Source organism: Neoarius graeffei, chromosome 16 (assembly GCF_027579695.1).
Source record: "Neoarius graeffei isolate fNeoGra1 chromosome 16, fNeoGra1.pri, whole genome shotgun sequence".
In the NCBI taxonomy this organism is placed as follows: domain Eukaryota; kingdom Metazoa; phylum Chordata; class Actinopteri; order Siluriformes; family Ariidae; genus Neoarius; species Neoarius graeffei.
Window position 1 is genome coordinate 58,180,570 of NC_083584.1, and position 27,583 is coordinate 58,208,152.

The 27,583-nt window shown below is 42.2% G+C and overlaps 1 protein-coding gene across 1 annotated transcript in view; it reads right to left on the reverse strand.

Annotated features, from left to right (window-relative positions):
* LOC132900265 (zinc finger FYVE domain-containing protein 1-like) overlaps nt 1-27,583 on the reverse strand; it is a 38,856-nt gene that overhangs the window by 934 nt on the left and 10,339 nt on the right. The window contains exons 2-3 of the mRNA XM_060942272.1: nt 3,681-4,185; nt 3,319-3,530 (exon numbers count right to left, since the gene is read on the reverse strand). Coding sequence (XP_060798255.1) covers nt 3,319-3,530; nt 3,681-4,185 — 717 coding nt within the window. The remainder of the gene's footprint in view (nt 1-3,318; nt 3,531-3,680; nt 4,186-27,583) is intronic.

A 27,583-nucleotide genomic window follows, 5' to 3' on the forward strand; every position in this document is an offset into this window, starting at 1 on the left:
ACATCGTACTCGCCTGCGTACCTTTTGTACAGCGGGACGATTTTTAACAGCGCGTCACGGCAAAGCAAGTCGTTCTGAGCTGTGGAGTTTTCTGATAAAAGATGCTCTTCGAGTCTGGCGAGAACGTCACGGCTTTACTCAGGGGTCGAAATTAAGCATGTACCGACGGACATGGGCAAGTCAGTCATTCTCATACTCGGGCAACAATAAAATTATCACTAGTTGTCCGTCGGACAACTGTGTTTGAATGTCTATTTTACCAAGAAAAATTAAGTTGTTGTGATTCCTAACAGAAACAGAACGGAAACTATTTTTTCCCGTCTTCTCTTTCGTTTGTCCTTGACTTTGGTTCGTTGCGGTAGTTGACGCTTCCATTCGCGAGATGGCGCTACATGATATTATGATTATTCACACGGGGCGCCACGGTCACGTAGGCTAGAACGAACGAAGCGTCTTTTTGGACTGATTTTTAATTCTGATTTGATCAGTTCCACTTGACCATGATGACATGATGTTTTCTGACTGTTTAACATGTTGAATAGAAGATACTAGTAGTTATACCGAGTTGTTTTACTGTTCATCATGATGAAATAAACACCAAACACATACAGTACGAGTGTTATAACTTTATTGTGTTATAACTTTATTTCTATCAATCAGTAATCAAACAATGGCAAAACAAGTTGAAATATTTTATTGCATACTCTATAATATACATCCAGATTGCTTTTTATGCAAATTACCCAGTCAACCTGCAAAAAAGTAGGGCAACTGAAACATGCGTGCGGGCAAGTACATTTTTGGGGTTGGTTGCCCTGAGGGCAAGTACATTCAAAAGTTAATTTCGACCCCTGTTTACTCTGAACTTTTAAGAAGAAAAAGCATCCTGTGAGTGATCACTAGCTTTCAGAGCATACTTCCAGTTAACTACTGATTTAAAAAACAAACAAACAAACAAAAAACCCTCACATACCTCGGACATGTAATATTCTTGTCCTAGGTGATTGTGATACTGATACTTGAATATACAAAAATACACTTTGGTAAGTTTTAAACCCACACAAGTTTCCCCCCCAATTAAAACACTAACTGTAATGGAACAACACTTACGTACTGTCTAGAACAGAACACAAGTATGGGATTTGAGACCCAGCTCTTTGTGTCTTCAGCACACGTCCAAATGACCGTCATGCAGTCAGACAGGAACGAGTAAATGAACGAACGCAGACGTTTTACGTATAAAGCGAGTCAAACCCTGGCATTAAACGCTCCGTACACTCGGTGTCGACTTCTGTTGGCGCGACTTGTCCGATTTGAGGCTATACTTTGCCATGCGCAGTTCTGTTTGTGTTATCGGACACATCTGTTTTGATCCAGATGCTCATTTTCCTTCTGAACACAGTATTACGGTCAGCCTGTGTAACATTCTGTGTAATAGTAGAACACCTAAACCTTTAAAGTGAATGTAATGCCTTATAATGAACATCGTTAGTAACGACCAAAATGAAGTAATAATTTGTCATTTTATTATCAAGCACAAAACTATGGATAAATCGTGAATCCTGGAAAAAGGCAGCCTTGCCTCCAGGATAATCTCGTATGACGTCACGCGTGGAACCCTGGTTATCCAGGTCATTTCCGTTCATCTGACTCCGTGCTTGTTTACTCGCTGAAATTGGATATTGTTGTTGGAATCTTACAAAAATAACGATGTGAAAGCGCTGCGTTGTGTTTGGCTGTTCAAATCCCGATACAGCAGGACATTCAGTTCACGAATTTCTGAGAAATGACACTAATCTAAAGCGGCAGTGGGTGGGTGAGGTTTGTACAAACGAAGCGGGCAGATTTTGTGTCTCTGACTAATAATAAATCTGATTCATCAAGTGTTCATCACCATCGGAACGACCACATGGGAATTACTGGAGCAAAAAGAAACCCGTTTATTTAATAAATGACATTTGATCTGACATTTGGACAGTTCGTCAATTCCCTTATTATCCCTCACACACACACACACACACACACACAGTGCACCAGACGCAGGATTATGAGCAACATTTACACGCTCACGACATCCGATCTTATCATATCTGATGCACTTTAACAGGAAAAAAAAATGCACGCACAATCATGAATTATGAACTGAAGCGTGTTAAATGCTCTCAGATTGCAATATTGCAACTCAATTTGTTTTTAGTTTTGTTCAGGAAAACATGATGAAAGGTAACCACCGCGTTCTGCACATCTCTCTCATGCATGCTACAGAGGAAGACTGTCGTGAACTGGCAGTTTCTCGTCTTGAAGGCTCGAAAAGATAACCATTTACTCCGGAATATCCTTGACAATCATCAGCCCCTTCATCCGACATATAAGAATCCCAATCACTGTCAGAATTCTCTCCAAAACATGATTCCATATCAAGACTGGTCTAACCTAGTCTGGTTAACACCAGACCATATCACAAGTGAAATATGGTCTGGAATCCACCTATTGAATTTCTCGTAGGGGAGGTGTGGTTTACGATTGTCAACGGCCGTTTATTGGACATTGCGAATGTCTATCATTTGGCATATACGTAGCCCATGGCCAATCATGGCAGTTGTACCCGGTGACGTAGTTAGAGCGACGAAGAAGATGAAGAGGCGAAGAAGAGAAGGAAAGAGAAGCAAGGCAAAGGCATCTGTCTTCGTGTCAACGAAAGACTGTAACGCCAAACGCTGTTCTTTTTTTAAAACAAACTTTCGCTCTAAACTATTCAGAACAGTGTCTAAAGCTTGATCGAAAGTTTGGTTCGTATCGCTCGCCGCCATGTTAAATGTGATCCGTAAACAGTCCCAAATAAACTACAAGCTTCCGTTTGTCGAGTAGTACACGTCACTGTCTTTCCACCCCTCCTCACTCTCTGATTGGCTCCCTAACTCAGGCGAGCCTTTAGACCATAGTTTCCATGCTGTCTTTTCAGATCGGAACGATTGTGCAAAGCAGCATGGGATTTCCCAGGCTAGGTCTAACCACTGCTGCACACGGGAACAAAATTGATACCTCGATTGTTACACGTGTGACGTCACGCACCCCTTCGGGATCTTCCGCTTCAGTCTTGGCAGATTCCGTGAAAATCGGCTGATTTTCCGTTAATTTATGGCCTTTTAGATCAGCTATGGTCAATCAACGATGATTGTTGCTTTGTACAAGGAAAAAAAAGTGGGGTTTAGAGGTGTTACATACACTTTAATGTGTTTTTAATTCTTCGTGATCTAAGAGGACGCGGTTATTGTGAAATCAACCCAATCCCCCATGTCGAGGTGGAGGATGTCCTACCTGCAGGGCGCTGAAGACGATGTCTGGCTGGCGTGGGGCTCGTGACGCCATGCTCTTCACCTGCTTCGTGATGGTGTCCCTGAGCTGAGAGAAGTCCGTTGGAGGTGTGATGGTCTGCGTGCCGACATACTGCATGGAGCTGAAGGCTTCTGTGCTCAGGCTCAGGTCATGGAAACGTTTCTGAAGCAGGATATCCGCCGGCACTGTGGTGTGTGTCGACAAGCACAAACACTACAGTCTCAACGTTCAAATCGATTCATACAATTTAAAAAAAATTCAAAAATAGGGCTCTTTTTTAAGTTGACGACAGGCACATTTTCACCCCCCTGTTTGTAGAGGAGATCGTGTGCTGATTTGCTCACCGTGACCCAGCAGCTGAGTGCGCGAGGTCTCCTGGAACACCACCACCGCCGGCCCGAGGTTAGAGAGCGGCACATCGAGCCCACAGCGGTTGGACAGAGCACGCAGCTGAGGCGTGAAGTACTTCAGGTACGCGGCTGAAGCGCTGCCTAAGAAATGGAACATGTCGTTGTGCAGACGCTCGGCCCGCGTGCGGTACACGGCCACGTCAGACACAACCAGGACTTTTAACAGCAGGCGCATTCTCTGGTTCTGGTTTGTGGAGGCGCCGAGCAGACCCTCTGTGTCCAGCACGATCAGGCCCAGACGAGGCTCGTGCGCGGCCCACACTCCAACGGTACACGAAGCCGGAGAGGGAGAGGTCGCGAACACTTCCTCGCCGTCAAACAGCACGTGGTTCAGCGTGTGCGATTTGCCATCGCCCGTGTTGCCGAAGATCGAGAGCACCTTGACTCCTTCTGCTGCGCTGCAGCCCAGTTTCCTCAGGAAGTGGTTTTCCTTTTCCACCTGGGAACACCACAGATACACAGCGACTGTTCGAGATGGTTCTAGTACTTATTTATTAAAGGGACAATCAGCAATTTTTCTTTGCGTTAAAAGAACAGCAAATATGACCAAAAGCTTTACGCCGAGCACGTCTTACTGCGCCGTTTCAATGAGTTGGAGTGAAAAACAGAGGCAGCTCTTGTGGCTCGATTAGATGGGATTCGTCGGCACAATTTAGTTACAGCGCTCTCGCATATTTTTTTAAATCTAGAAAGCTGATCAGCTCGGTTCTGTTCCAGATTAAAGTACTTGGATTTTTGGGACTTTCATCAACCCAAACAGTAAAAAGAAATTCTTTGAAGAAATAAAAAAAAAGTGCTAAACCATCCTTCTGTGCTATATAGTTTTTTTTTTAAACACTTAGGACACGACTTAACCCTTTAATCCTTCACGCATTGTCTCAATGTACACCTTGAACATGCACCGTTTTATTCTCAATTCCATCCAATCTTATTTGTAAAAACACTTAACAATAAATGATAAAATACGAGATATTGTCACAAAAGGGCTTCACAGAAATGCAGATCCCTCGTGAACAAGGCGGAGGCGACTGCTGCAAGCAGAAAACTGAGACCTCATGGAGTTCTTCTCTTCTGCGTTTTGGTCACATGATTAACACGGTGGCTTCCACGGCATTCGGAGCTGCACGAGTGGACAATACGGCTCACTCAGAGCCTCCAAAGCAACTCGTTTCTTTATCTAAAGTGAGTACACATGATGAAGAAATGTAAAGATAATTAATAAAACCTCTTCCTCCCCCCCCCAAACAAATCGACGTGCGGCTCTTTAAAGAAGCCGCAGTGTCCAGGATCAAGACTACTGCTGTGTTCATGTGCTATGGGAAGATGATAGTTTCCAGTTGGGAAGTGGTATTTACCAGTGTGTTATGTTCACATGCTTTTGTTGTTGTTGACAAATTAAAGATGGTGGACCAGATTCAGAATCAGGCCTGTTATTTGGCTAAAACAATTATAGATTGCCTTGTTCATCAGCTGCAGCAGGAATATGAGTTATCAAAAGTCAAAAGGTAAATAATGCTGAATATTTCCTGATCATGACAAGTAGAGATTTTCTTAACACATTGAATGCCACACAGTTTTTGGAAATTTGGCTGTAGCCACAATGAGAGTAGCCAGTATCTAGATCATTGTTGGTGTTCTTTGGACAGCCACAGAATATTTTGTATTAGGCTATAATATACATATAATAATAATATAATATACATAACATGACTCGTTTAAAAGGTGAGAGTCAGCTTTCCGTAGCTTTTCTTTCTTGGTTCATAAGTTAGTCTTGTACCGCTCGCCGCCATGTTGAAAAGGTTAAAGTTCATCTCATCTCGGCAACTCGTGTATCAAAATTTTCTACGAGTTGCCCAGTGGAAAATACCACAAGAGGGGGCGTTCATGTGTGCTTTCCATGTCGGCGTTTGGTATTTACCATAATTCCCATAGCACTTGAACGCACCATACATTCGGCTAATTACCCCCGGGACGAGTCGCCACTACTTCTGTATTGGATTTCTTATCAACATGAATCTGAATGTCAGTGCCACATGGTGAAGTTATGGAGTTAAGGTTAATTAAGACTAGCTGTTATCATCAGACTAACATTAGGCCATTATTAAAAAATGTTCTGTTTCCGGTCCACCGGCCGGGTGAGTGCCGTTTGTGCGGTTGAAAATTTTTTTTAACGCCGTTTTTTCGACATTTTTTTCGGGTTCGTAAATCTAAAATCGAACTTGACATTTCCGCATTCCCAGGGCTTTCCACTAAGGCTCATACTAGCCAGCCATGACAAATAAGTAGCCAGCCGGGGGGGGGGAATGAAACACAAAATAAACTCCTGTGCACGCAGTTCCCAGGATTAAATGTATTTTCCACAGACCATTTATTTATTCACTTTACTCAAATACAAAGTAAAATGGCAGTAAATCTTCTTTCTTTTCTTGCGTATTGCATCATGAGGCGTTCCTGGCTTGTAAATCTCTTATTTTCGGTGCATGACACATTCACGCAGCTGAGCATGCTATGAATTAACAACGACAACGGTCTGCAGTGGGGCGACACAATTACACACTCAGCGAACATTTCTCCATTTGTGTATGAAAATACACTCCAACCACTCAGTTTGGTTTCATTTACAACCAACGGTGTCTTTTGATGCCAGCACGTAATTGAACGAGAGAAGACTGGTTTACCGGAGACAAAATAAGCGTTCTCTCTGCTTCTGTTCCCTCCGACGGCCCCGACACACTACTGCCTCCGCCGAGTGCACGCACACACCGCATGTCGGGGCCGCGGATGAGTTACTCTCCCCTGATCAACGAAGTCAGCAGGGAATTTGTGGTCATTATCGGTACAAACAGCGCGAATCACAACTTAAATGAGTGCGGTTCAGTTTGACATTATTGTCAGTCCGTTAGATAAACATTTAATTTTATTAAAATCGAAAATTAATATTTAGAGCCTGTGGGCTACAAAAATAATAGTCATTAAAGTAGCCGGCTGGACTTAATTGTGTAGTCGGCTTTATGGCCGGCAGCCGGCGCTTGTGGAAAGCCCTGCATTCCGCACAGAATATAGAATTGAATCAGTTTCGCGCATGTGCCGTGCGGCACAAAAAATGGCGGCCACCATGAAGGAAGGAGATCCGGAGTTTTCAAACATTTGCTTAAGTGTGAAATCGCAAAATAGTATTCTAGCGAACAACAAAATAGTAAAGATTCAGAAAAACAAATAATTCAGTGATCATTTTAATAGTGTAATTTCATCCGAACTCGGCCTAACGCTCGATTTAGAACTACAAAAAGTCCGTGTGTCGGACATTTTAAGTACCTTTGTAAAAGTTTTGCAAATGTTGCAGTCAGCATTTAAAATGCTAACTTAAAGTTTTTGTACAAGTTTCAGTTGATTAAACTGTCATTTTATTAAATGTGTCTGCTTTTGTAATAAAAAAGTACTGAAAGAAAAAGCAAACATAGCATTGCGATTTCTTATCCATCCATATAAAAAAAAAATCCCTCCCTCCCGACTGAAAATTTTTTTGCTTACCCAGTGGACAGGAAATGGATTTTTTTTTTAAGGATGGCCTTAAACCAACACTGAAACCGTCCCATCATGAGCCCCACATCTCTGATATGCCGTTGGATCCTGAAGCAGGAGGGTTCGAAGACCGCTGTCTCCCCGTCAGACGGTGGAGTGTGAGATCATCTCAGTATAACAGCAAGCAATTAAACACCGTTTCAATTTAACCGGATTGTAGAAATGAAAATGGGAACCGGAATGCAGCCTGGGATACGTTATGTAAGGTAGAGAACACCTGGGGGCACGCCGTTACAGGAAAATAAATCAATCACAGTGCGGCATGACGCAGAAGGACAGACTGCAAAGCAGAGATGATAGAAGCGAAATAAAGTTGATTATTTTCCAATAACGGCACGGTTTTATTCATTAAACAGCACAGCAACTCACCGCCTACTAAAATTACAGTTCTGAACTTATTCATCAGTGATCTGGAGTGCTTTTAACCGTTTATAGTTACATTCACATTCTGGAAAGTCAGCTCCAGTGATCACGTCACAGTAGCTGGGCCATTCAGAAAACGTGACAAATTCAGGTTTAAACGTGAAGTCTGTTTTTTCTCAAAAACTATTAATCCTGGCCCCCATTATACATTTATTTTAAGAAAGAATTTAACAGAGTTGTGTTTAAAAAATAAAAAATGATATATGACAATGTCTGCATTTGCAAAAATTTTATTTTGCCAAAATATACCAAAATGTCATTACCGCCATGTGTCTAAAATGAGGATTAGTGAAATTTGAATGAAAATAGTTCCTTTGTTTTTAATTTTATTTTCACTTTTTTCTTTCTGAAATATTACCTTGAAACCTTCACTTTTTATTGTGGAAAATATCATGATTTTTGCGTCAACAGTTTTTGATGTATAGCCTAAAATATATGCGCAAGAATGTGTACTTTCTTGATGTCTTTACCGTTACCCAAATGGTAAACTCATGCTGTAACTCAGGGCTTTGACACTAGAGGGCAGTGCAGCTACATGAGGAAGGACCAGGATGTTGAGCAGCCTTTTTTTTTTTTTTTTGGGGGGGGGGGGAGAAGAAGTCAATGATGCGTCAATATTGGAATCCAGGACACTCATCTCATCTCATTATCTGTAGCCGCTTTATCCTTCTACAGGGTCGCAGGCAAGCTGGAGCCTATCCCAGCTGACTACGGGTGAAAGGCGGGGTACACCCTGGACAAGTCGCCAGGTCATCACAGGGCTGACACATAGACACAGACAACCATTCACACTCACATTCACACCTACGGTCAATTTAGAGTCACCAGTTAACCTAACCTGCATGTCTTTGGACTGTGGGGGAAACCGGAGCACCCGGAGGAAACCCACGCGGACACGGGGAGAACATGCAAACTCCACACAGAAAGGCCCTTGCCGGCCCCGGGGCTCGAACCCAGGACCTTCTTGCTGTGAGGCGACAGCGCTAACCACTACACCACCGTGCCGCCCATCCAGGACACTGATCAGGCAAATATAAAATTTCAAGATGTCAGGGAAATTAACTGTCTTTGCCGTTACCTCCAAATGATAAAGATAAATGATGCTGCATGTTGAAAAGGTTTAGTAAGCCAAGTAGCAAGTTAGGATGGGATAATAAATGCATAAATTTGTTTCTCTTTTTTTCTGCACTCAGTGACCTCAAAAATGCCATGAGATGTCTTTACCATTACTCTATAGGGTAACAGTAAAGACATTATGGGTAATGGTAAAAACAACAACTGGGCATTATTTTTTCATAATAATGATCTCTTGCTTTGTGAATTTGTGAAATATGCTTTTTTTTTGGTCTATTAAAGATATTTACAAGGATTGTACAGTAACTAAAATTAGTGGATATGAACATTTCTGAAATGTCTTTACTGTTACTTATCACATTTTCTGAGAATGGCCCAGCTACACACACACACACACACACACACACACACACACACACCTTATTTTATTTCTCTTAACATTTAAACCAACCAACCAACCAACCAAAAAAAAAAAAAAGTCACGTTATCATGATAGTACAAAGTGCAAACAGCTCTGTCCTGAAGACTGTCCCACATCCCTGATAAACAGAGAGACCTGAAGTACTTTCTTTTTCTCGTGACTGTATTGTGTCCACAAGAGTCCCTGCGATCGACCGACCGTCACAATCAGAACAACAAACAAGCAGGTCGACAGAAACCGGTCATTTGGAGCAGTCAGTACTTTTTCCACCAGCAGGAAAAACTTAGCTTGCTTGGCATCAAAACAAGCTGTTTATTGACTGACTGATTGACTTATTTGTCTGATTAATTCCAAGAAACAGAGCAAAAAAGTGAGGCAGGTAAACAACCAGCTGTTTACTGTTGCTGTAACATGAGTGATAACAGGAATTAACTGGTCTCAAGGACGTTCTGCAAGAATTAAAACGTGCCTTAAAGGAATACTATTCCGCTAAAATTTGCTTTGGGTACCGATTTGGTTGCCAGTTTTACAAGGAAGTCAACTTAGATGCATCAAACTATGTTTAAAATATTGTTTAATGTTCTCCAAAACAGACACAATAAACTTCAAGACAGCATGAGCTCGACATTTCGGAAAACATGTCAATGATTTTAGCACATACGATCTATATTTTGTTGGTGGACGGATGTGACAAAATAGAAATATACTTAAATGGAATTAGTATAAATTGCAATATGCATGTGAAAGATGTACACTACCGTTCAAAAGTTTGGGGTCACTTTGAAATGTCCTTATTTTTGAAAGAAAAGCACTGTTCTTTTCAATGAAGATCACTTTAAACTAATCAGAAATACACTCTATACATTGCTAATGTGGTAAGTGACTATTCTAGCTAAGGCCCTGTCCACACGGCAACGGATTCAGGTAAATCTGATAAAATTGTTTATCGTTTCGGCCTGGCGTCCACACGGCACTGGCGTTTTGGGTGCCCCAAAACGAAATCTTTTGAGAACGGGTCCCAGAGTGGAAAAATATGGCAACGGCGCCGTTGCGAAGTCGTCTGGATGAGTAGAATGGATTTGTTTACGATGACGTCACAACCACATGACTGTCAGTGCTTCACGCCGGGTAGAAGTGTAACGAACTCGATGCGAGTTGTCAACAAATCCTATAACTTGGTTCATGAAACGCGCTTACAAAATATTTTCACTGTGAATATTTACTGTGTAATGGTGCAAAGTGAGAGAGAGAGAGAGAGAGAGAGAGAGAGAATAGCCCTTAGGGCAGAGTCTTTAGTCCAAACACTGCGGAAGCTAATGTGGCTAATGCTACAGAAGAAGGGGTTTATGCGCATGCGTCTACTTCTTCTTCTATTGTTCTGGTGTCTCTGATGGGACCATCTTACAGCGCACCTAGAGGTGTGGCATGTGTATTGCATCGTTTTCAGCAAGCGTTGCGTTGACATATGGACCCGAAATTTAACTGATCCGTTGCCCATGTGGACGCGATATTTAAAAAAAAAAAATCTCGTTGCCGTTGTCGTGTGGATGTAACCTAAATTCTACCAAATATCTCCATAGGTGTATAGAGGCCCATTTCCAGCAACTATCACTCTAGTGTTCTAATGGTACAATGTGTTTGCTCATTGCCTCAGAAGGCTAATGGATGATTAGAAAACCCTTGTACAATCATGTTAGCACAGCTGAAAACAGTTGAGCTCTTTAGAGAAGCTATAAAACTGACCTTCTTTTGAGCAGATTGAGTTTCTGGAGCATCACATTTGTGGGATCGATTAAATGCTCAAAATGGCCAGAAAAATGTCTTGACTATATTTTCTATTCATTTTACAACTTATGGTGGTAAATAAAAGTGTGACTTTTCATGGAAAACACAAAATTGTCTGGGTGACCCCAAACTTTTGAACGGTAGTGTATAGCAATGTGAGAAATAGCTAGAACATTTACACTGGAATACAATCATAACTGTAGAAAGACTTTATTCAATAAGCTCAAAGAAATCAGCACAAACATACAGTTCAAAAAGACTGCAACGAAAAACTCTGTACATTTTATATTAAGGTGCTTACAGTATATTTAGAATGAAATTGAGCTCTGTGCTATATGATATCACTCGATAATAACAAGAAACTAGATTTTGGGGAGCCATCTACGTTGGTCTGAAGACTTTTTTTATATTAATTGAAAGATGTTTTTCACATTCATTAAAGTTCATATTCTGGACCAATTTCGTTTTTTTTTTATATATATATATATATGAAAGTATGTCCCTTTGCACACTCATCCAGAAGGATAATTTTGCACAAGGCCATCTGTCTACAGCAGAAAAAAATTAAAAACAAAACGCGTCTGGAAAAATCCCAAGGGAGTCTGGAGCCAGATTCGTGACGTCACCTGCGGAAGCGCCAGCAGGCTGCGCGAGCTTTGCACGGTTTCAGTGCACAGCCTGTGTAGACCAAGCGCTCCCATTTCTCTCTCATTGTCCGGTCTTTTGGGAAACGATGAGTACTAATCCCATCAAGACTGGTGTTGCTACACCCTCCTACGATACATCTGTTAACCATTTTAATAATTGCGCAATAACGGTGAAGAAATTTGCAGAAAACCACCAGGTCATTTTCTCATAAACAAACCAGCGCTGACGTAGGATTCAGAGGGCGGCGTCCCGCACACGACGTCACGAAAATCAATGTTTGCCGGGAAATCCAAATGCCAAGTTTTTTCAGAGGCGGACCAATTCGCCTCAAATGGCTTGATTTCAACTGAATTTTTCTGGTATTGTGCAAGGGGAAAAAATTGCACAACATGCAAAATGTTACAGATAGTTGACCAAAGTTTAATATAAAATAAGAGAATTACGTTGATCTTGCTCCTGAATTTACCCGTGATATGCACTTTAAGTTAGTTGTTTCTATGCTTTTTTTGTCGCATTCTGTCTTTTTCTCTCCGTTGCTCCAACTGTGAATTCATAAGTTACTTTTGACGTTCTTTTTTTGTTTCCTTGCTCTGTCTTTTCTTTTAATACTTTGATATTGCTCATTGTTGGCAGTTATTTCCATTCTCCACCTTGCTTTCTTTTCAGCCGCTTTGTCATTTCTCCTCTATTTTTCCCATAATTTAGACTTTAGTCACATTCTGTATCAAAACGTTTGCGGCTGGTTACACGATGGAAGCGTGGGAGCGGTGGCGGGTCGTGTGCCTGGCGATTCTTTCTGTGGAGGACACTGAAGATATCTACCTATTCGGAACCATGATTACAGGACTTTTGCTGATTGGATTAGGCATTGCCCTGGTATATCGAGGAAATCAGACAACAGTGACAGCTGTTCAAAGCTCCACAAAGCTGCCCGATATGATTGGAGTGGTGGACAAAGCTGTTGGCACTCGGACTGTGGACATTCAGAACTTTAACCACAAAATGGTTGTTATCTCGGAGCAGCTTTCAGCTTTGCAAGGAATACGTTTTTCGGAGATCAATTTGAATTTGAATAGAATGGACGGAATGGACAGATATGGACGAGCGGTGTGGACGTGCAAAGACTGCGTCTGGAAAGACCAAACAATTTATATCTTATCGACATTCGGGTCCCTGAGACAGCACCGGCCTCGGTTCAGGCCGTTGCTGAAGCAACATTCCCCCCTGAAGGTCACTGCCAGGAGACACTCTCGCGTTCCTTCTCTAACTTTCCGCAGTCGCCATTTTTACCCCCACTGTGACAAGCGGGTGCGTGACCAGCGCCTTCATGGCTGCAGGAGCGAATGGCTGCTTGCTTGCGCTGGATTACCTCCTCCCCTCCCCCCTACCCCCCTCAAGTCCCGTGTTTAAAGTGTACTTGTGTTGTTGTGTGCTTATGTGCAAAGGTTTTTTAAATGTTCCCATACTGTACTCCTGACAGGAGCATAGTGGGGGGTGTTCTTTTTTTCCTTATCTCTCCTCATGTTGTGTTTCCTTTTTATCTTCATCCCTGTCTTCCTGTCCTGTCTACCCTATGTCAAGTGTATGTTGTATATGTACGGACAGGTTGATGGCTAATTTCACTGGTACATGTGACTAGTGACAATAAAGGGCATCATCATCATCAAAAATATCTATTCGAGATAAGAAGAAATAGTATACCAGTGTTCTAATAATTATCAATGACTGACGTTTTTCCTGACACAGATATTTTCATTGGCCTAAAATTGGTGGACGGATGTGACAGATTAATTGACTAAACCATCAGATAGTAAAAGTCTCATATATTCACTCTTTCATGCACGGAAATGAGAAAAGATACTACATATATCATTTATAATTTACTATTAACGCAAAATTCCTTTAGGTATTAATTTCTACTGAATTTTTCCCGACAATAACACCATCACAAGAAACTGGCAGAAAACAAAGTCAATATTCTATTTGCATAATACATGGGATCCATAGGTTGAGAATATTGTTGACATTTATGAACAGGCACTGTATTTGACTAATATTAATTATTTGAAACTCTTCAACTGAACTATAAAGGACACTGAAAGAAATTATAAAAATTGGTGGACGGATGTGACAATGGATGATTATTCCATTACAATATTAGTAACAAACTTATACCTACTGTATTTAGTTGTGTACAAATATTAATGCAGTAAATCCAAAATTTAAAAATAAATAAATAAATAAATCAGGAACAAAAAGTCGACGGACGTGACATAAATACGGAAGCCGAGAGAGGCCCTTCATATAATCCTTTTTTATATTCACCTTGTTATCCCGAGATAACGACATAATTAATTCAGGATCTCGAGAAAACACCACAACTAATTCGAGATCTCGAGAAAACAAAACAATTATTTCATGATCTCGAGTAAACAGCTGAGAAATGGTTCGTTCAGGTGCGCCAAGAGACTTGTGATATGCTGACTTTGGGGCTATTTCTCATTCTGTATTGAGGTTTTTCACCCACGTGACCAAGTCATGTGATGCATCGTTAGGCTGCCATTTTGGACGTCACGGCTCGAATCAGTTTGAATGCGAGGAAGGCGACAAACGAAAAGCATAAAAGAAAAAGGAGCGAGATGCAGAAAACACCTTCACTATCCAGCGACGTAGGGCATTTACAGGGCGAGCAGAGGGAGAGGTATTTGCAAAAATTGAGGTTAGCAGGCTTAGAGAACGACGTTTACCTGCTTCCACCAGGATTGCTCACTGACGTACGGAAGTACACGAAGCCCTCGTCTTTACCTGACTTCGGCCCACATGATCTGTATACCTATGTCGTTAAAAACCCATCGCCATACACAGGTATTGATCTGAAAGCGTATAAGAGTTTGGATGCCTACAAATATTTTGTGTCAGGCTGGGTAACATGCCTACATCAGTGGGTCGTCCCTGGAGCCGGTGGTGGCCATCTTATTACAGCTAAGGTTTGTTCACATTTTCATTTACTTTCAGTCCTCAGGATAAACAAAATGTTATTAAATGTCATTGAAATAACTTCTTAGTCTGTTGAGACATGACCCGTTATAAATTTGCTGTTACCAGGCAATGACCAAGAACTGTATTATTAGGATTATCTGTGTATTATCTGTGTTGTAGCAGTGTACTAGCAGCTAGCTGTTAGCACTAGCTAATGTCAACAACATAGTAGCTAGTATGTTACTGTAGCAATGTTTACATTCAGTGATTTGGATGACTGTTAAAACCTTTCAGTCTCAAGTTTTTCCTTTACTTTATTTACTAGTTTACTGTAATTATGATCCGGCAGCTATTTACACCGGATCCAGTGTAAATAGCTGCCAGAGCGCGCTCCGGAACCTCGGCCGGAGCACTCCGGGAGCAAGCCGGAGCGCGCTGCTTAATTTGAGGGGGAGCAAGCCGGAGCGCGCTCCGGAACCTCGGCCGGAGCACTCCGGGAGCAAGCCGGAGCGCGCTGCTTAATTTGAGGGGGAGCAAGCCGGAGCGCGCTCCGGAACTTCGGCCGGAGCACTCCGGGAGCAAGCCGGAGCGCGCTGCTTAATTTGAGGGGGAGCAAGCCGGAGCGCGCTCCGGAACCTCGGCCGGAGCATTCCGGGAGCAAGCCGGAGCGCGCTGCTTAATTTGAGGGGGAGCAAGCCGGAGCGCGCTCCGGAACCTCGGCCGGAGCACTCCGGGAGCAAGCCGGAGCGCGCTGCTTAATTTGAGGGGGAGCAAGCCGGAGCGTGCTCCGGAACCTCGGCCGGAGCACTCCGGGAGCAAGCCGGAGCGCGCTGCTTAATTTGAGGGGGAGCAAGCTGGACCGCGCTCCGGCAGCTATTTACACTGGATCCGGTGGGGATCGCAGATTTATAACTACATTTTTATATGGCGTAGTGATTTTAAGTTACTACTTTTGGTGAGGTCGTGACCTCGACCCTGAGGCTTTCCGTTTAGATCAAAACACACGATGGTATTGGTTTTGGGTCTGCGGAAAATGGAGTTACGACGGTGATGAAATATTTTGCATGATGTTTTATTACGGTTATGATTATTCTGTGAGCGCACCAATCCTTAGGTGTATAAAGTTACAACTTAAAATACAATTAGTGATAACTGTAGACTTTTCAGTGGACTACAACCTTTTTAAGGGAATGCAATGTAGTCAACCATTTATCATGTCCCACATCAAGCCGCCATTTTTCCACAAATTTGTAGAATTTTTGCCAAATTCTGAATAGAGTATTCACATCAAAGATTTAGTTTTATCTGTATTATTTCTTTCATCATTTTATTTCAAATTAAAACCAGCATCACCATTCAAAACTGTATAGTTTATTGACTGAGTATATTTAGTGGGGGACCCCCACAGTACCCAGTTTCTGAGACAGACCCATATATATACACACACAGTACCAGTCAAAAGTTTGGAAACACCCTCTAATTCAGTGGTTTTTCATTATTTTAAAATTTTCTGAATTGTAGATTAATACTAAAAAGTCGACATTATGAAGAAATATATATCGAATTATTTAGTAAACAAAAAAGTGTTAATCAAACCAGAATGTCTCATCTCATTATCTGTAGCCGCTTTATCCTGTTCTACAGGGTCGCAGGCGAGCTGGAGCCTATCCCAGCTGACTACGGGCGAAAGGCGGGGTACACCCTGGACAAGTCGCCAGGTCATCACAGGGCTGACACATAGACACAGACAACCATTCACACTCACATTCACACCTACGCTCAATTTAGAGTCACCAGTTAACCTAACCTGCATGTCTTTGGGCTGTGGGGGAAACCGGAGCACCCGGAGGAAACCCACGCGGACACGGGGAGAACATGCAAACTCCGCACAGAAAGGCCCTCGCCGGCCACGGGGCTCGAACCCGGACCTTCTTGCTGTGAGGCGACAGTGCTAACCACTACACCACCATGCCACCCCAAACCAGAATGTGTTTTATATTTTAGATTCTTCAAAGTAGACACCTTTTGCTTAGATGACAGCTTTGCACATCTTGGCATTTTCTCAGTCAACTTTACGAGGTAGTCACCTGGAATGGCTTTCAGTTTACAGCTGTGCCTTGTCAAAAGTTAATTTCGTGACCTCTTAATGTGTTTGAGACCATCAGTTGTGTTGTGAAGAGGTAGAGTTGGTATACAGTGAATGGCCCTATTTGAGTACTGTTCTAATCCATATTATGCCAAGAACTACTCAACTAAGTAAAGAAAAACGACAGTCCATCATTACTTTAAGAAATGAAGGTCAGTCAGTCCGAAAAATTTCAAGAACTTTGAAAGTATCCCCAGGTGCAGTCACAAAGCCCATCAAACGTTATGATGAAACTGGCTCTCATCAGGACCGCCCCAGGAAAGGAAGACCTAGGGTTACCTCTGTTGCACAGGATAAGTTCATCAGAGTTACCAGCCTCAGAAACCATAAGTTAACAGCACCCCAGATAAGAGCCCACCTAAATGCTTCACAGAGTTCAAGTAGCACACACACATCTCAACATCAACTGTTCAGAGAAGACTGCGGGAATCTGGACTTTATGGCCAAATTGCTGCAAAGAAGCCACTTCTAAGGAAGAACAACAAGAGGAAGAGAATAGCTTGGGCCAAGGAACACAAGTAATGGACATTAGACCAGTGGAAATCTGTCCTTTGGTCTGATGAGTCCAAATTTGAGATTTTTGGTTCCAATCGCCATGTCTTTGTAAGACGCAGAAAAGGTGAGCAGATGGTTCCTACATTTGTGGTTTCCACAGTGAAGTATGGAGGAGGAAGTGTGATGGTATGGGGGTGCTTTGCTGGTGACACTGTTGGCGATTTATTCAAAATCGAAGGCACACTTAACCAGCATGGCTACCACAGCATTCTGCAGCGACATGCCATCCCATCTGGTTTGCGCTTAGTGGGCCCATCATTTGTCTTTCAACAGGACAATGACCCAAAACACACCTCTAGGCTACTGTATGTAAGGGCTATTTGACCAAGAAAGAGGGTGATGGAGTGCTTCGTCAGATGACGTGGCCTCCACAATCACCTGATCTAAACCCAATAGAGATCTTGCAATCACGTGACCGGAATGTAAACAGCCACCACCTTGTCGGTAAAAAACACAGCTGAATATTGTTGCACTCATATACAAAATGGATCAATTTCAACCGACGGACTACACAGCTCATTTTTCTAATGAACAGATAACTAGATATATGTCTAAAATAAACGACCTACAGATTAGTGACCCTTATCGCTTACCGGACGTAGTTTTCACGACCGTGTCAGTGGATATTGAACTGCCAGAGGTGGAATACCCAGATGTGTATAATTACCTCATTAACTTTCCCTCGCTGTTCAGTGCTGAAGCACTGCATGCTTATAAATCTCTGGACAGTTATCTTTACAGAAATTCAGGATTTGTCAGCCGCCCTCAGATGTGGCATCTTGTAAACAAGAAAATAACAATCCTCATTGGACGGGTAAGTCACTTAAGTATTACTAGTACTGATACTAGATATATCAGTAGTATCTAGTATAGCACTGACCAGCCGATTATAGAATAGAATAGAATAGAATAAGGTAATTCCAGCTGTAATTCCAAATCGTCCGTCTTGTTTACCATGGATCTGGCGTTGGAGAGGTAGAGGCTTGGCAGTGGAGATTTGAGTGGCTGTTTTCTGAGCTTAGTCAACAGGCCGGCTCTGCCTGCAGCCTCGCTTTTGCTTCCTCTCCCGACGCCGCCTCCTTCGCCTGCCAGACCCGATAACAATCCATGGAGACCCCGCTGGTCTCGCTATCTCATCCAGAATGTTGTGCATGCGATGGAAATCACTACAAACCGTCATTTTCTGCTGGAAACCAATGTCCAGTAAGTCCATACGGTTGTAGTGGATATTGAAGTCCGGTACAGATGAACAACACGCAAAAATACACACAAAAAACATAAAAAACGTGCACAGGTAGGGAGAGCTTGTAGCCGCAGCCGTTGTAGTAGAATTGTATATAGTAGGGTTTTCCAGAAGAAAAGGTAGAAGCAGAAGTAGAAGTAGAAGGCGGAAATATGGCGTTTGACTGACAAGATGGCATCTATCACAATCTGGATCAGCTGTGACGTCACATGCAAGATCTCTATAAAGGCTCCCACTCCATTGTGTTGATGGTGCTGTGTGACGCAAGGTATCGTTTCACAATGGTGGATGTCGGAGCCTACGGACGTGAGAGCAACGGTGGGGTGTTCAAGGAAAGTACCTTTGGGTCCTTGCTCCTCGACCACAAACTGAACCTGCCCCCACCAGCTGACCTTCCCGGGACCACGGTCAAGATACCACATGTTGTTGTGGGTGACGCTGCTTTCCCCCTCCACTGCAATCTCATGCGACCATTTCAAGGTATGTGTGACCGTGTCTGCTATGTAAACTGAAACAATTCTTCAACGGTCTACTGCATTTCCTGATGCCTTCTATATTAACAAGTGGAATGCTAAAATATGTTATAGCCATGATTGCAGTGACCGTCTACGCCATGTAAACAAAAGTAAAATTGAATGTTCTACAATCTACATGCAGTGCAATAATGAGTGTTTCATTGTCTCCCCTCCCTCAATGCAGGAACAACGGCCAGTGGAGTTTCTCCCTGACAAAGTTGTGCATGTGGTGAAGGCTTGTGTGGTGCTGCACAACTACCTCATCCACACAGACGAGGTGGCAAGCCAAGAGTCCCGGTACATACCGGCCAGCTTTGCAGACATGGACAGAGCTGGGTCTGTGAGGCCTGGTGAGTGGTGAGCTGAAGTCACCGGGGACTCCAACATGGACCCTGTTGACCCATCAAGGATGTCCAGAGCCCGCGCCACCAGAGCATCTATGGCTGTGAGGAATGACCTCATGTCTTTCTTCCAGACTGAAAACGGATCTGTGCCATGGCAGAACGAGATGGTGACTCGTGGCACGCTTGGAACACTTGAGGAGTGATGGCCCTCATAAATGACCTCAACTTTAATATTCTTTGTATGATGTTACAGAAAAGACTGTTCTGATGTTCAAATGTGATAACATTTCCGTGGGTTGACTTTTACAAATTGGTATTTCAGAATAATAAAGACACCTTTTCCAAAAAGATTTGTTTTTATTTTCCAAAGAACAATGGCGAGGAGTAAAAAGGCAAATATAACAATAACAAAATATAACAATGTATGACAAGGTGTGAAAATACAAAATGCAAATAGAAATTCTGAACATGTAAATAGATAAAAAAAGGAAAATAAAGTGGCAAGGTGTAAAAAGGCAAATAGAATAGTAACAAAATATAACAACAAACTATAACAAAGGTGTAAAAAGGCAAATGACAATATTGAACATGCACATACCTGTAAATTCTGAACACGTAAGTAGATGAAAATAGAAATAAAGTGGCAAGGGGTAAAAAGGCAAATAGAACAGTAACAACAAAATATAACAATGTATAACTACGGTTTAAAAAGGCAAATGACAATGTTGAAAATGCAAATAAATTCTGAACATGTAAATAGATGAAAATAAAGTGGCATGGTGTAAAAATGGTGAAAAAAATGTAAATACAGATCCTGTCAGGCCTGTGCCCGTGCCTCTGCCCGTACCTGAGCCACTCCATCATAAACCTGATTGAGGAGGTTCCTCGTGAACTCCTCCCTTCTGCCCTCTGGGATCTTCCTCAGCAGGTCCGCACACAGCGTTGCAAAGGAAGAGCAGTCATCATGCACCAGACTGCTTTGCAGCATCTGCCGACTTTCAACCAGTCGGTCCAAGTGTGCCTGTATGTCTGGCTGAAGACCAGAGTCCTCTGTGCGCCTGTGTTTGCAGTGTCTGGCCACCATTCGCTGGGGCGCTGGCCGCACAGACGGAGCAGGTGAGGCTGGAGTCAGACGTGCTGGAGACTCGGCCGCAGCTGGTGAGGCAGGGGGCAGACGTGCTGTAGGTACAGTCACAGTTGGTGAGGCAGGGGGCACAGGGCACAGCAGTGTAGAGCGCACAGAGAGCGCAGCTGAGGTGGAAGGCACAGGCTGGGAGGCATACAATGACTCCAGGGTCTGAGTGGGCGAAGGTGGACCAGAACTGGAGTCTGTCTCCTGTGATGACTGTGCCTGTTAACGAAAAACAATCAATTGGTCATTGTCTATGTAGCTGGTCATTGTACAGATCATGCTATAGTGTAGATGCATGAATAGCACCATTGCACAAGTGAAATGTAGTACACATTGCCATATTCTCATCCAGTCACTTTTTACACTTGCTATGGTACTGGTTAAACTGGAAATACAAGCATTGGCGTCACAATACACAAATGGTAACCTGCCTTTTGTTTTCACAAACTGCAGGCACTGCGTACCGCATGTACACAGCATTGTATCTGGGAAGCTTGGCTACTGTAGCTTCGTATTTCTTTACCCAAACTCAAAACACAGAGCATTGGCGCCACATTCACCAAACATTAGCTTGTTTTTTTTTGTTCAAACTACAAGAAGCACTATCTGTGCCGCGACAACAAAGGATAGTACCTTGTTCACTCACTCCAGCTAGCTAGCAAGCTAGCTCACTCATTCTACCTGGCTAGGCACATGATAAAGTACAAAGTGATACGATATTTACCTCTGAAGGGAAATTTGAAGATGTTTTCCTATGCTTTACGTAAGGCTCCAGCCAGGACATAAAAATGTAAAAAGGTGGGACCCTTTCCCCACCCGGATCCCCGCTCTTTTTGGCCATCATTGCCTTTCGCTGCTGAACAAACTTGTCGCACAGGTTCTTCCACCTCCTCGCGCACTCGATCAAATCCATGCCCAGATTCTGCGATATCTCCCTCCACGAATTATTGGAGTATGCGCTGTCCTTATAATGACTAGAACTGGAGTCGTATAGATGTACGTACTTCCTCACTTCCTCGATCAACCGCTCTTCGTGCTGCTCCATCTTTGCTCGTGTTTTTAAAAATGGCGGTCGTGAAAACAAAACAAACCGGGAAAGTAGGGAAGGGGAAGTGCGTGTACAGCGGATGTAGAGTGGACCAATCAGAGCCCTCTTGTCTGCGACGCTGTCTGCGAGGCTGTCTGCGGTGGTCACAATTTTTGAGAGGTGTGCGCAGAGCGTCTGTGAAGGGGGGGGCTTCGCAGACGCCATCTGCGATGCCATCTGCGAGGACTGGGTTGTCAGCATAAATTGGCCTTTAGACAGCACTGCATCACATACAGGCATGCTTCTGTATTGGAAATCACAAAATGGGCTCAGGAATATTTCCAGAGAACATTATCTGTGAACACAATTCACCGTGCCATCCGCCGTTGCCAGCTAAAACTCTATAGTTCAAAGAAGAAGCCGTATCTAAACATGATCCAGAAGCGCAGACGTCTTCTCTGGGCCAAGGCTCATTTAAAATGGACTGTGGCAAAGTGGAAAACTGTTCTGTGGTCAGACGAATCAAAATGTGAAGTTCTTTATGGAAATCAGGGACGCCATGTCATTCGGACTAAAGAGGAGAAGGACAACCCAAGTTGTTATCAATGCTCAGTTCAGAAGCCTGCATCTCTGATGGTATGGGGTTGCATTAGTGCGTGTGGCATGGGCAGCTTACACATCTGGAAAGACACCATCAATGCTGAAAGGTATATCCAGGTTCTAGAGCAACATATGCTTCCATCCAGACGACGTCTCTTTCAGGGAAGACCTTGCATTTTCCAACATGACAATGCCAAACCACATACTGCATCAATTACAGCACCATGGCTGCGTAGAAGAAGGGTCCGGGTACTGAACTGGCCAGCCTGCAGTCCAGATCTTTCACCCATAGAAAACATTTGGCGCATCATAAAACGGAAGATACGACAAAAAAGACCTAAGACAGTTGAGCAACTAGAATCCTACATTAGACAAGAATGGGTTAACATTCCTATCCCTAAACTTGAGCAACTTGTCTCCTCAGTCCCCAGACATTTACAGACTGTTGTAAAGAGAAAAGGGGATGTCTCACAGTGGTAAACATGGCCTTGTCCCAATTTTTTTGAGATGTGTTGTCATGAAATTTAAAATCACCTAATTTTTCTCTTTAAATGATACATTTTCTCAGTTTAAACATTTCATCTATATTCTATTCTGAATAAAATATGGAATTTTGAAACTTCCACATCATTGCATTCCGTTTTTATTTACAATTTGTACTTTGTCCCAACTTTTTTGGATTCCGGGTTGTAGGAAAAAAATAAAAACACGGAATTTGAAGGTGTTTCCAAAAACTTTTGACTGGTACTGTATATAAAATCAAAGTGTAGGTGTATAGTTTATATACACAGACAAAATAATCATCAGTGAGTGACGAGATGGAAACGTCACAGATTAATTTACAGCTGGAGATCTGAATACTTTAACCCAGTCGTGTTCCAGATTCTTTTGTTGTCAGTTTTGAGAGAAATCTCTTAATCACTGACTTTATGGTCGACATCAGTAACACACTTTTGGTGTCTGAAGTTAAAATACTCAAGTTTAAAGCTTTAAATCACCACCACATGTCAGTTTGTTTTGTTTCTGACTGAGTTTATCACACTTCCTTACATCTTTTTTTTTTATTGTCAAATATCATTGCATGCATTTTGTATAAAAAATATATATAACAGTCTGCCAGGGGTTATGGCATGGAAATAATAGTAGAAAAACAAATAAACAGCAACAGAAACAGGAAAATAAATAAAATTACATGAATGCGTTGTACAGCACAAAAAGGGAATAAGACTTCACAGCTTTCTTATTAAGAGAACAAGAGATGGATGCTATATAATGATTTACATAAATGGAGAATTCAATAAAGGTTGGCTTTACATTTTGAAATTTTGACTTGTGTATATAATGTTTAGCTAAAATGATAATGAGGTTAATTAAGTAAAACTCAGAAGTGGCATTCCTGTCTTGAGTAACAAAACCAAAGAGTACATTTTCCCATTTCAAAGCAAAATCAGGGTAGACAGAATCTATATCTTGATAGTTTAGACCAAAATGTCTTTGTATGAGAGCATGACCAAAATAAGTGTTCAAGTGTTTCTCTGTGATCCCTACAAAAGGTGCAGTTTACATCAATATCTTTTTTAAGTTTCTGTAAATAGTGGTTGGTTGGGTAAAACCTATGTACCAACTTAAAAGAAATCTCTCTGACCTTATTAGTCAAGCAGAATTTATGTGGTAGCAGCCACACTTTATCCCAGCAAATGTCCCCTACATAACTAGACCAGAATGATAAAGAAGGTGGCGCAGTGGTGATTTCTTGTTGGAAAAGTTGACGGATTGTTTTGTTTGAATTCTTCTGATTTGAAAAGCAACTTCTTCCAACATTAGTCTCAGCAACATCACGCACGACAGGGTCATATAACTGACCCTTAAGGCCTCTAAATAAAGAAATTATGCCTGCAGGGATGGCATCAAAAACAACAGAAAAGTCCTTCGGGGTGACAGGGATACCATATTTAAGAAGAAACTCAGAATAGGAATAAAGATGACCATCTTGATTGAAGAGTTGATTAACTAAAATGATACTGTTATCAAACCAATGCTTTAAAAAGAGTGATCTATTTTTAAATAAAATATGCTTATTGTTCCAAATATAAAATCTTTGTGGGCTAAAGTTGTGTTTATATATCAGTGACCAGGCCAACAGGATTTGTTTATGGTAAGAAGCAAGTTTTACAGGAATTTTATCAATATTGTAATTGCACATTAGAACAAAGTTCAGACCCCCCAAAGAAGAAAAAATGTAATTGGGAATAAAGTTCCACAGTGATGTTGGATGCCTTAGAAAACGCTTAACCCAGTTTATTTTAAACATGTAATTCAATGTGGAAAAATCTGGAAAGTTAAGGCCACCCTTACAGTATTCATTCATTATGACAGATTTTTTAACAAAGTGAGTACGGTTTTTCCAGACAAAGTCATATAAAATTTTGTCTATAGCTTTACATGTTTGTGTATCTACGCTCAAGGAGAGAGCAGCATACGTTATCCTGGAGATCCCCTCTGCTTTGGAAAGTAAAATTCTGCCACTTAAAGACAGATTACGAAGAAGCCATTGATTTAATCTTTTTTTTGTTTTATCAATAATGGGAGAGAAATTAACTGAGCATCTATGAGAGTCTTGTTTGTCTATAGTGACACCCAAATAAACTACAGAGTTTTTAACAGGAATATTTGAAACAGAATCAACGTCGCAGTCCTTGATAGCTAGTAGTTCACACTTTTTTAGATTTAAGTGAAGACCAGATGCCCTAGAAAACACATCCATAAGGCTGATGGCTAAAGGGACTTGAGAACTGTTCTTTTGAAACAAAGTTGTATCATCAGCTAATTGACTGATGAAAATAGTTTTATCAGCTATGGTGATACCTTGTAGGTTGCTTAATATAAGTGCACAAAAGTTGGGCAGCAAGCAAAAATAAGTACGGTGAAAAAGGGGCGCAGATACGTTTTTTGAACTGGGGGGGGGACAAAGCTGCCAGCAAACCAACCCCAACCCCCAACATGTGTTGTGCGAGGAATATACTCTGATGCCCTCAGAGCGGCGACATTACTCAGCTAAGACAAAAAAACCATCACTCCTTCATCCCTGCAACCGTTAGCTTAGGCCTACTAATAAATAAAGAGTAGGAATAGAGCACACCTGTGATGTCTGGTGCTCTCATGTGCTATTTACCACTGACACGACAGGATGTCATGTGGGTTGAATATGCAAAACTAGTTTTAAAACCGCTAAGTTCCAACTATTAAACATAGCGAGAGGCTGGGCTACGTGTGTGTGTGTAAAGTGTAAACCAGCGCATCCTGACTTTCTAACTATGCCTGTGTGTTGCGTGAGCGGCAGTCAGTCAACAACTCTTCGCAAAGTTTCCTTATGAAACAATATGCTCGCTGAAATTATGGCAGGGAACGCCAGATTAAACATTAAAACTGCCTTCTGAGCACTGTATCTACAGGCTACCACTGAAAGAAGGAGGCTACCAGAAAGGCATCTCTACTCCGTATGATTTTACTTTCACTACGACATTACTTTGAACAGACTACCAAAAAATTGCAAGGTGATATGATAAAGTAAGGCACAGTTTACTTACAGTCATTGTTTTTTGAAAAAACGATGCAATCGTTTTCTGCCTTTTTGGTTTGGCACCCTTCATCATGCCGTGTTGGGGTCCTGAACTAGGAGCTGTCCCCGATATGCCTGTCAAACTTGTTGTGGGTAACCATAGCAACCAAGCTCGAGCTCGCAACCTGTGCAGCCTGCTCAGCTCAACCAACCGAATATCAGTCTCTGTTTTGTTTTATGTGAGTTGTTGCAACTATGTATGTACTGTACTGCTGTGCACCTCAATAAACCGAATGGTAATTAGTCTTTTGATTTTTCCGTGAGGTTTGCCTTATGCAAAGAAAGACATCATAGATGTTTTTTTCCTCCCTATAAGTGGGGGGGACCGAACGAGGTGAATTTAAATCTGGGTGGGACGAATCCCACCCATCCCACCCTCTATCTGCGCCCGTGTGGTGAAATAGGACATCCTTGACGGATGCCTCTCTGAACATCAAATCTAGCTGAAGATCCATGTTTAAGCTTTATAGAACAGTTTGCTCTGTTGTAGAGTGTTTTTATAGCATTACAGAAGAAGTTACCAAAACCAAATTTTCTAAGTGCGTCATAGAGAAAGTTGTGCTCAACTGTATCAAAGGCCTTGCGGAAATCTAAGAAAAAAATAAAGCTATCATCGTAAATTAAGTGAGAGTAGTCAATAAGATCTAAAACCAGTCTAATGTTGTCAGAGATATGCCTGTTGTGCATAAACCCAGTTTGAGCCTCATCAATAACTGAAGAAAGTACAGCTTTAATTCTTTTGGTGAAAATGATAGCCAGCAACTTGTAGTCATTGTTCAGCAAACAAATAGGACGCCAGTTGTCAATCAAGAGTATGTCTTTTTGAGGCTTTGGAATAAGTGTTATTAAACCTTGAGTCATGCTCCATGGCAATGTACTGACTGATAAGCTCTCATTAAAAACTTCTAACAAAAAAGGTGCTAACTGTAGAGAGAATAATTTATAGAATTCAGACGTTAAGCCGTCTGTTTCAGGAGATTTGTTATCCTTTAAAAGACTAATACAATTCTTAACCTCTCATAGAGATAAGGGAAGATCACACGTTTTTTTCTGATTCATCAAGTTGGGGAATATCCTGTAACAAGTTAAAGAATGTTTGTGCGTCACTGTCAGAGTATTCTGTTTTGTATAGTGTCTTGTAAAAGGTGGAGCAAAATTTTGAAATAATATTGGGGTCGTCAGTTACAACATCATTAATTTTAAGTTCAGATACAGAGTTCATATTGGCTCTATACTTCTCCAGTTTAAAGAAATAGGCAGAGTTCTGTTCACCTTCCTCTAACCATCGCCTCCGTGATCTAATAAAGGCATCTTTAGCCCTCCTTTTATACACTCCATTTAAGTTCTCTTGCAAATTAACCAACTCTACTTTCTGTTCAGGGCGGCACGGTGGTGTAGTGGTTAGCGCTGTCGCCTCACAGCAAGAAGGTCCGGGTTCGAGCCCCGTGGCCGGCGAGGGCCTTTCTGTGTGGAGTTTGCATGTTCTCCCCGTGTCCGCGTGGGTTTCCTCCGGGTGCTCCGGTTTCCCCCACAGTCCAAAGACATGCAGGTTAGGTTAACTGGTGACTCTAAATTGACCGTAGGTGTGAGTGTGAATGGTTGTCTATGTGTCAGCCCTGTGATGACCTGGCGACTTGTCCAGGGTGTACCCTGCCTTTCGCCCGTAGTCAGCTGGGATAGGCTCCAGCTTGCCTGCGACCCTGTAGAAGGATAAAGCGGCTAGAGATAATGAGATGAGATGAGA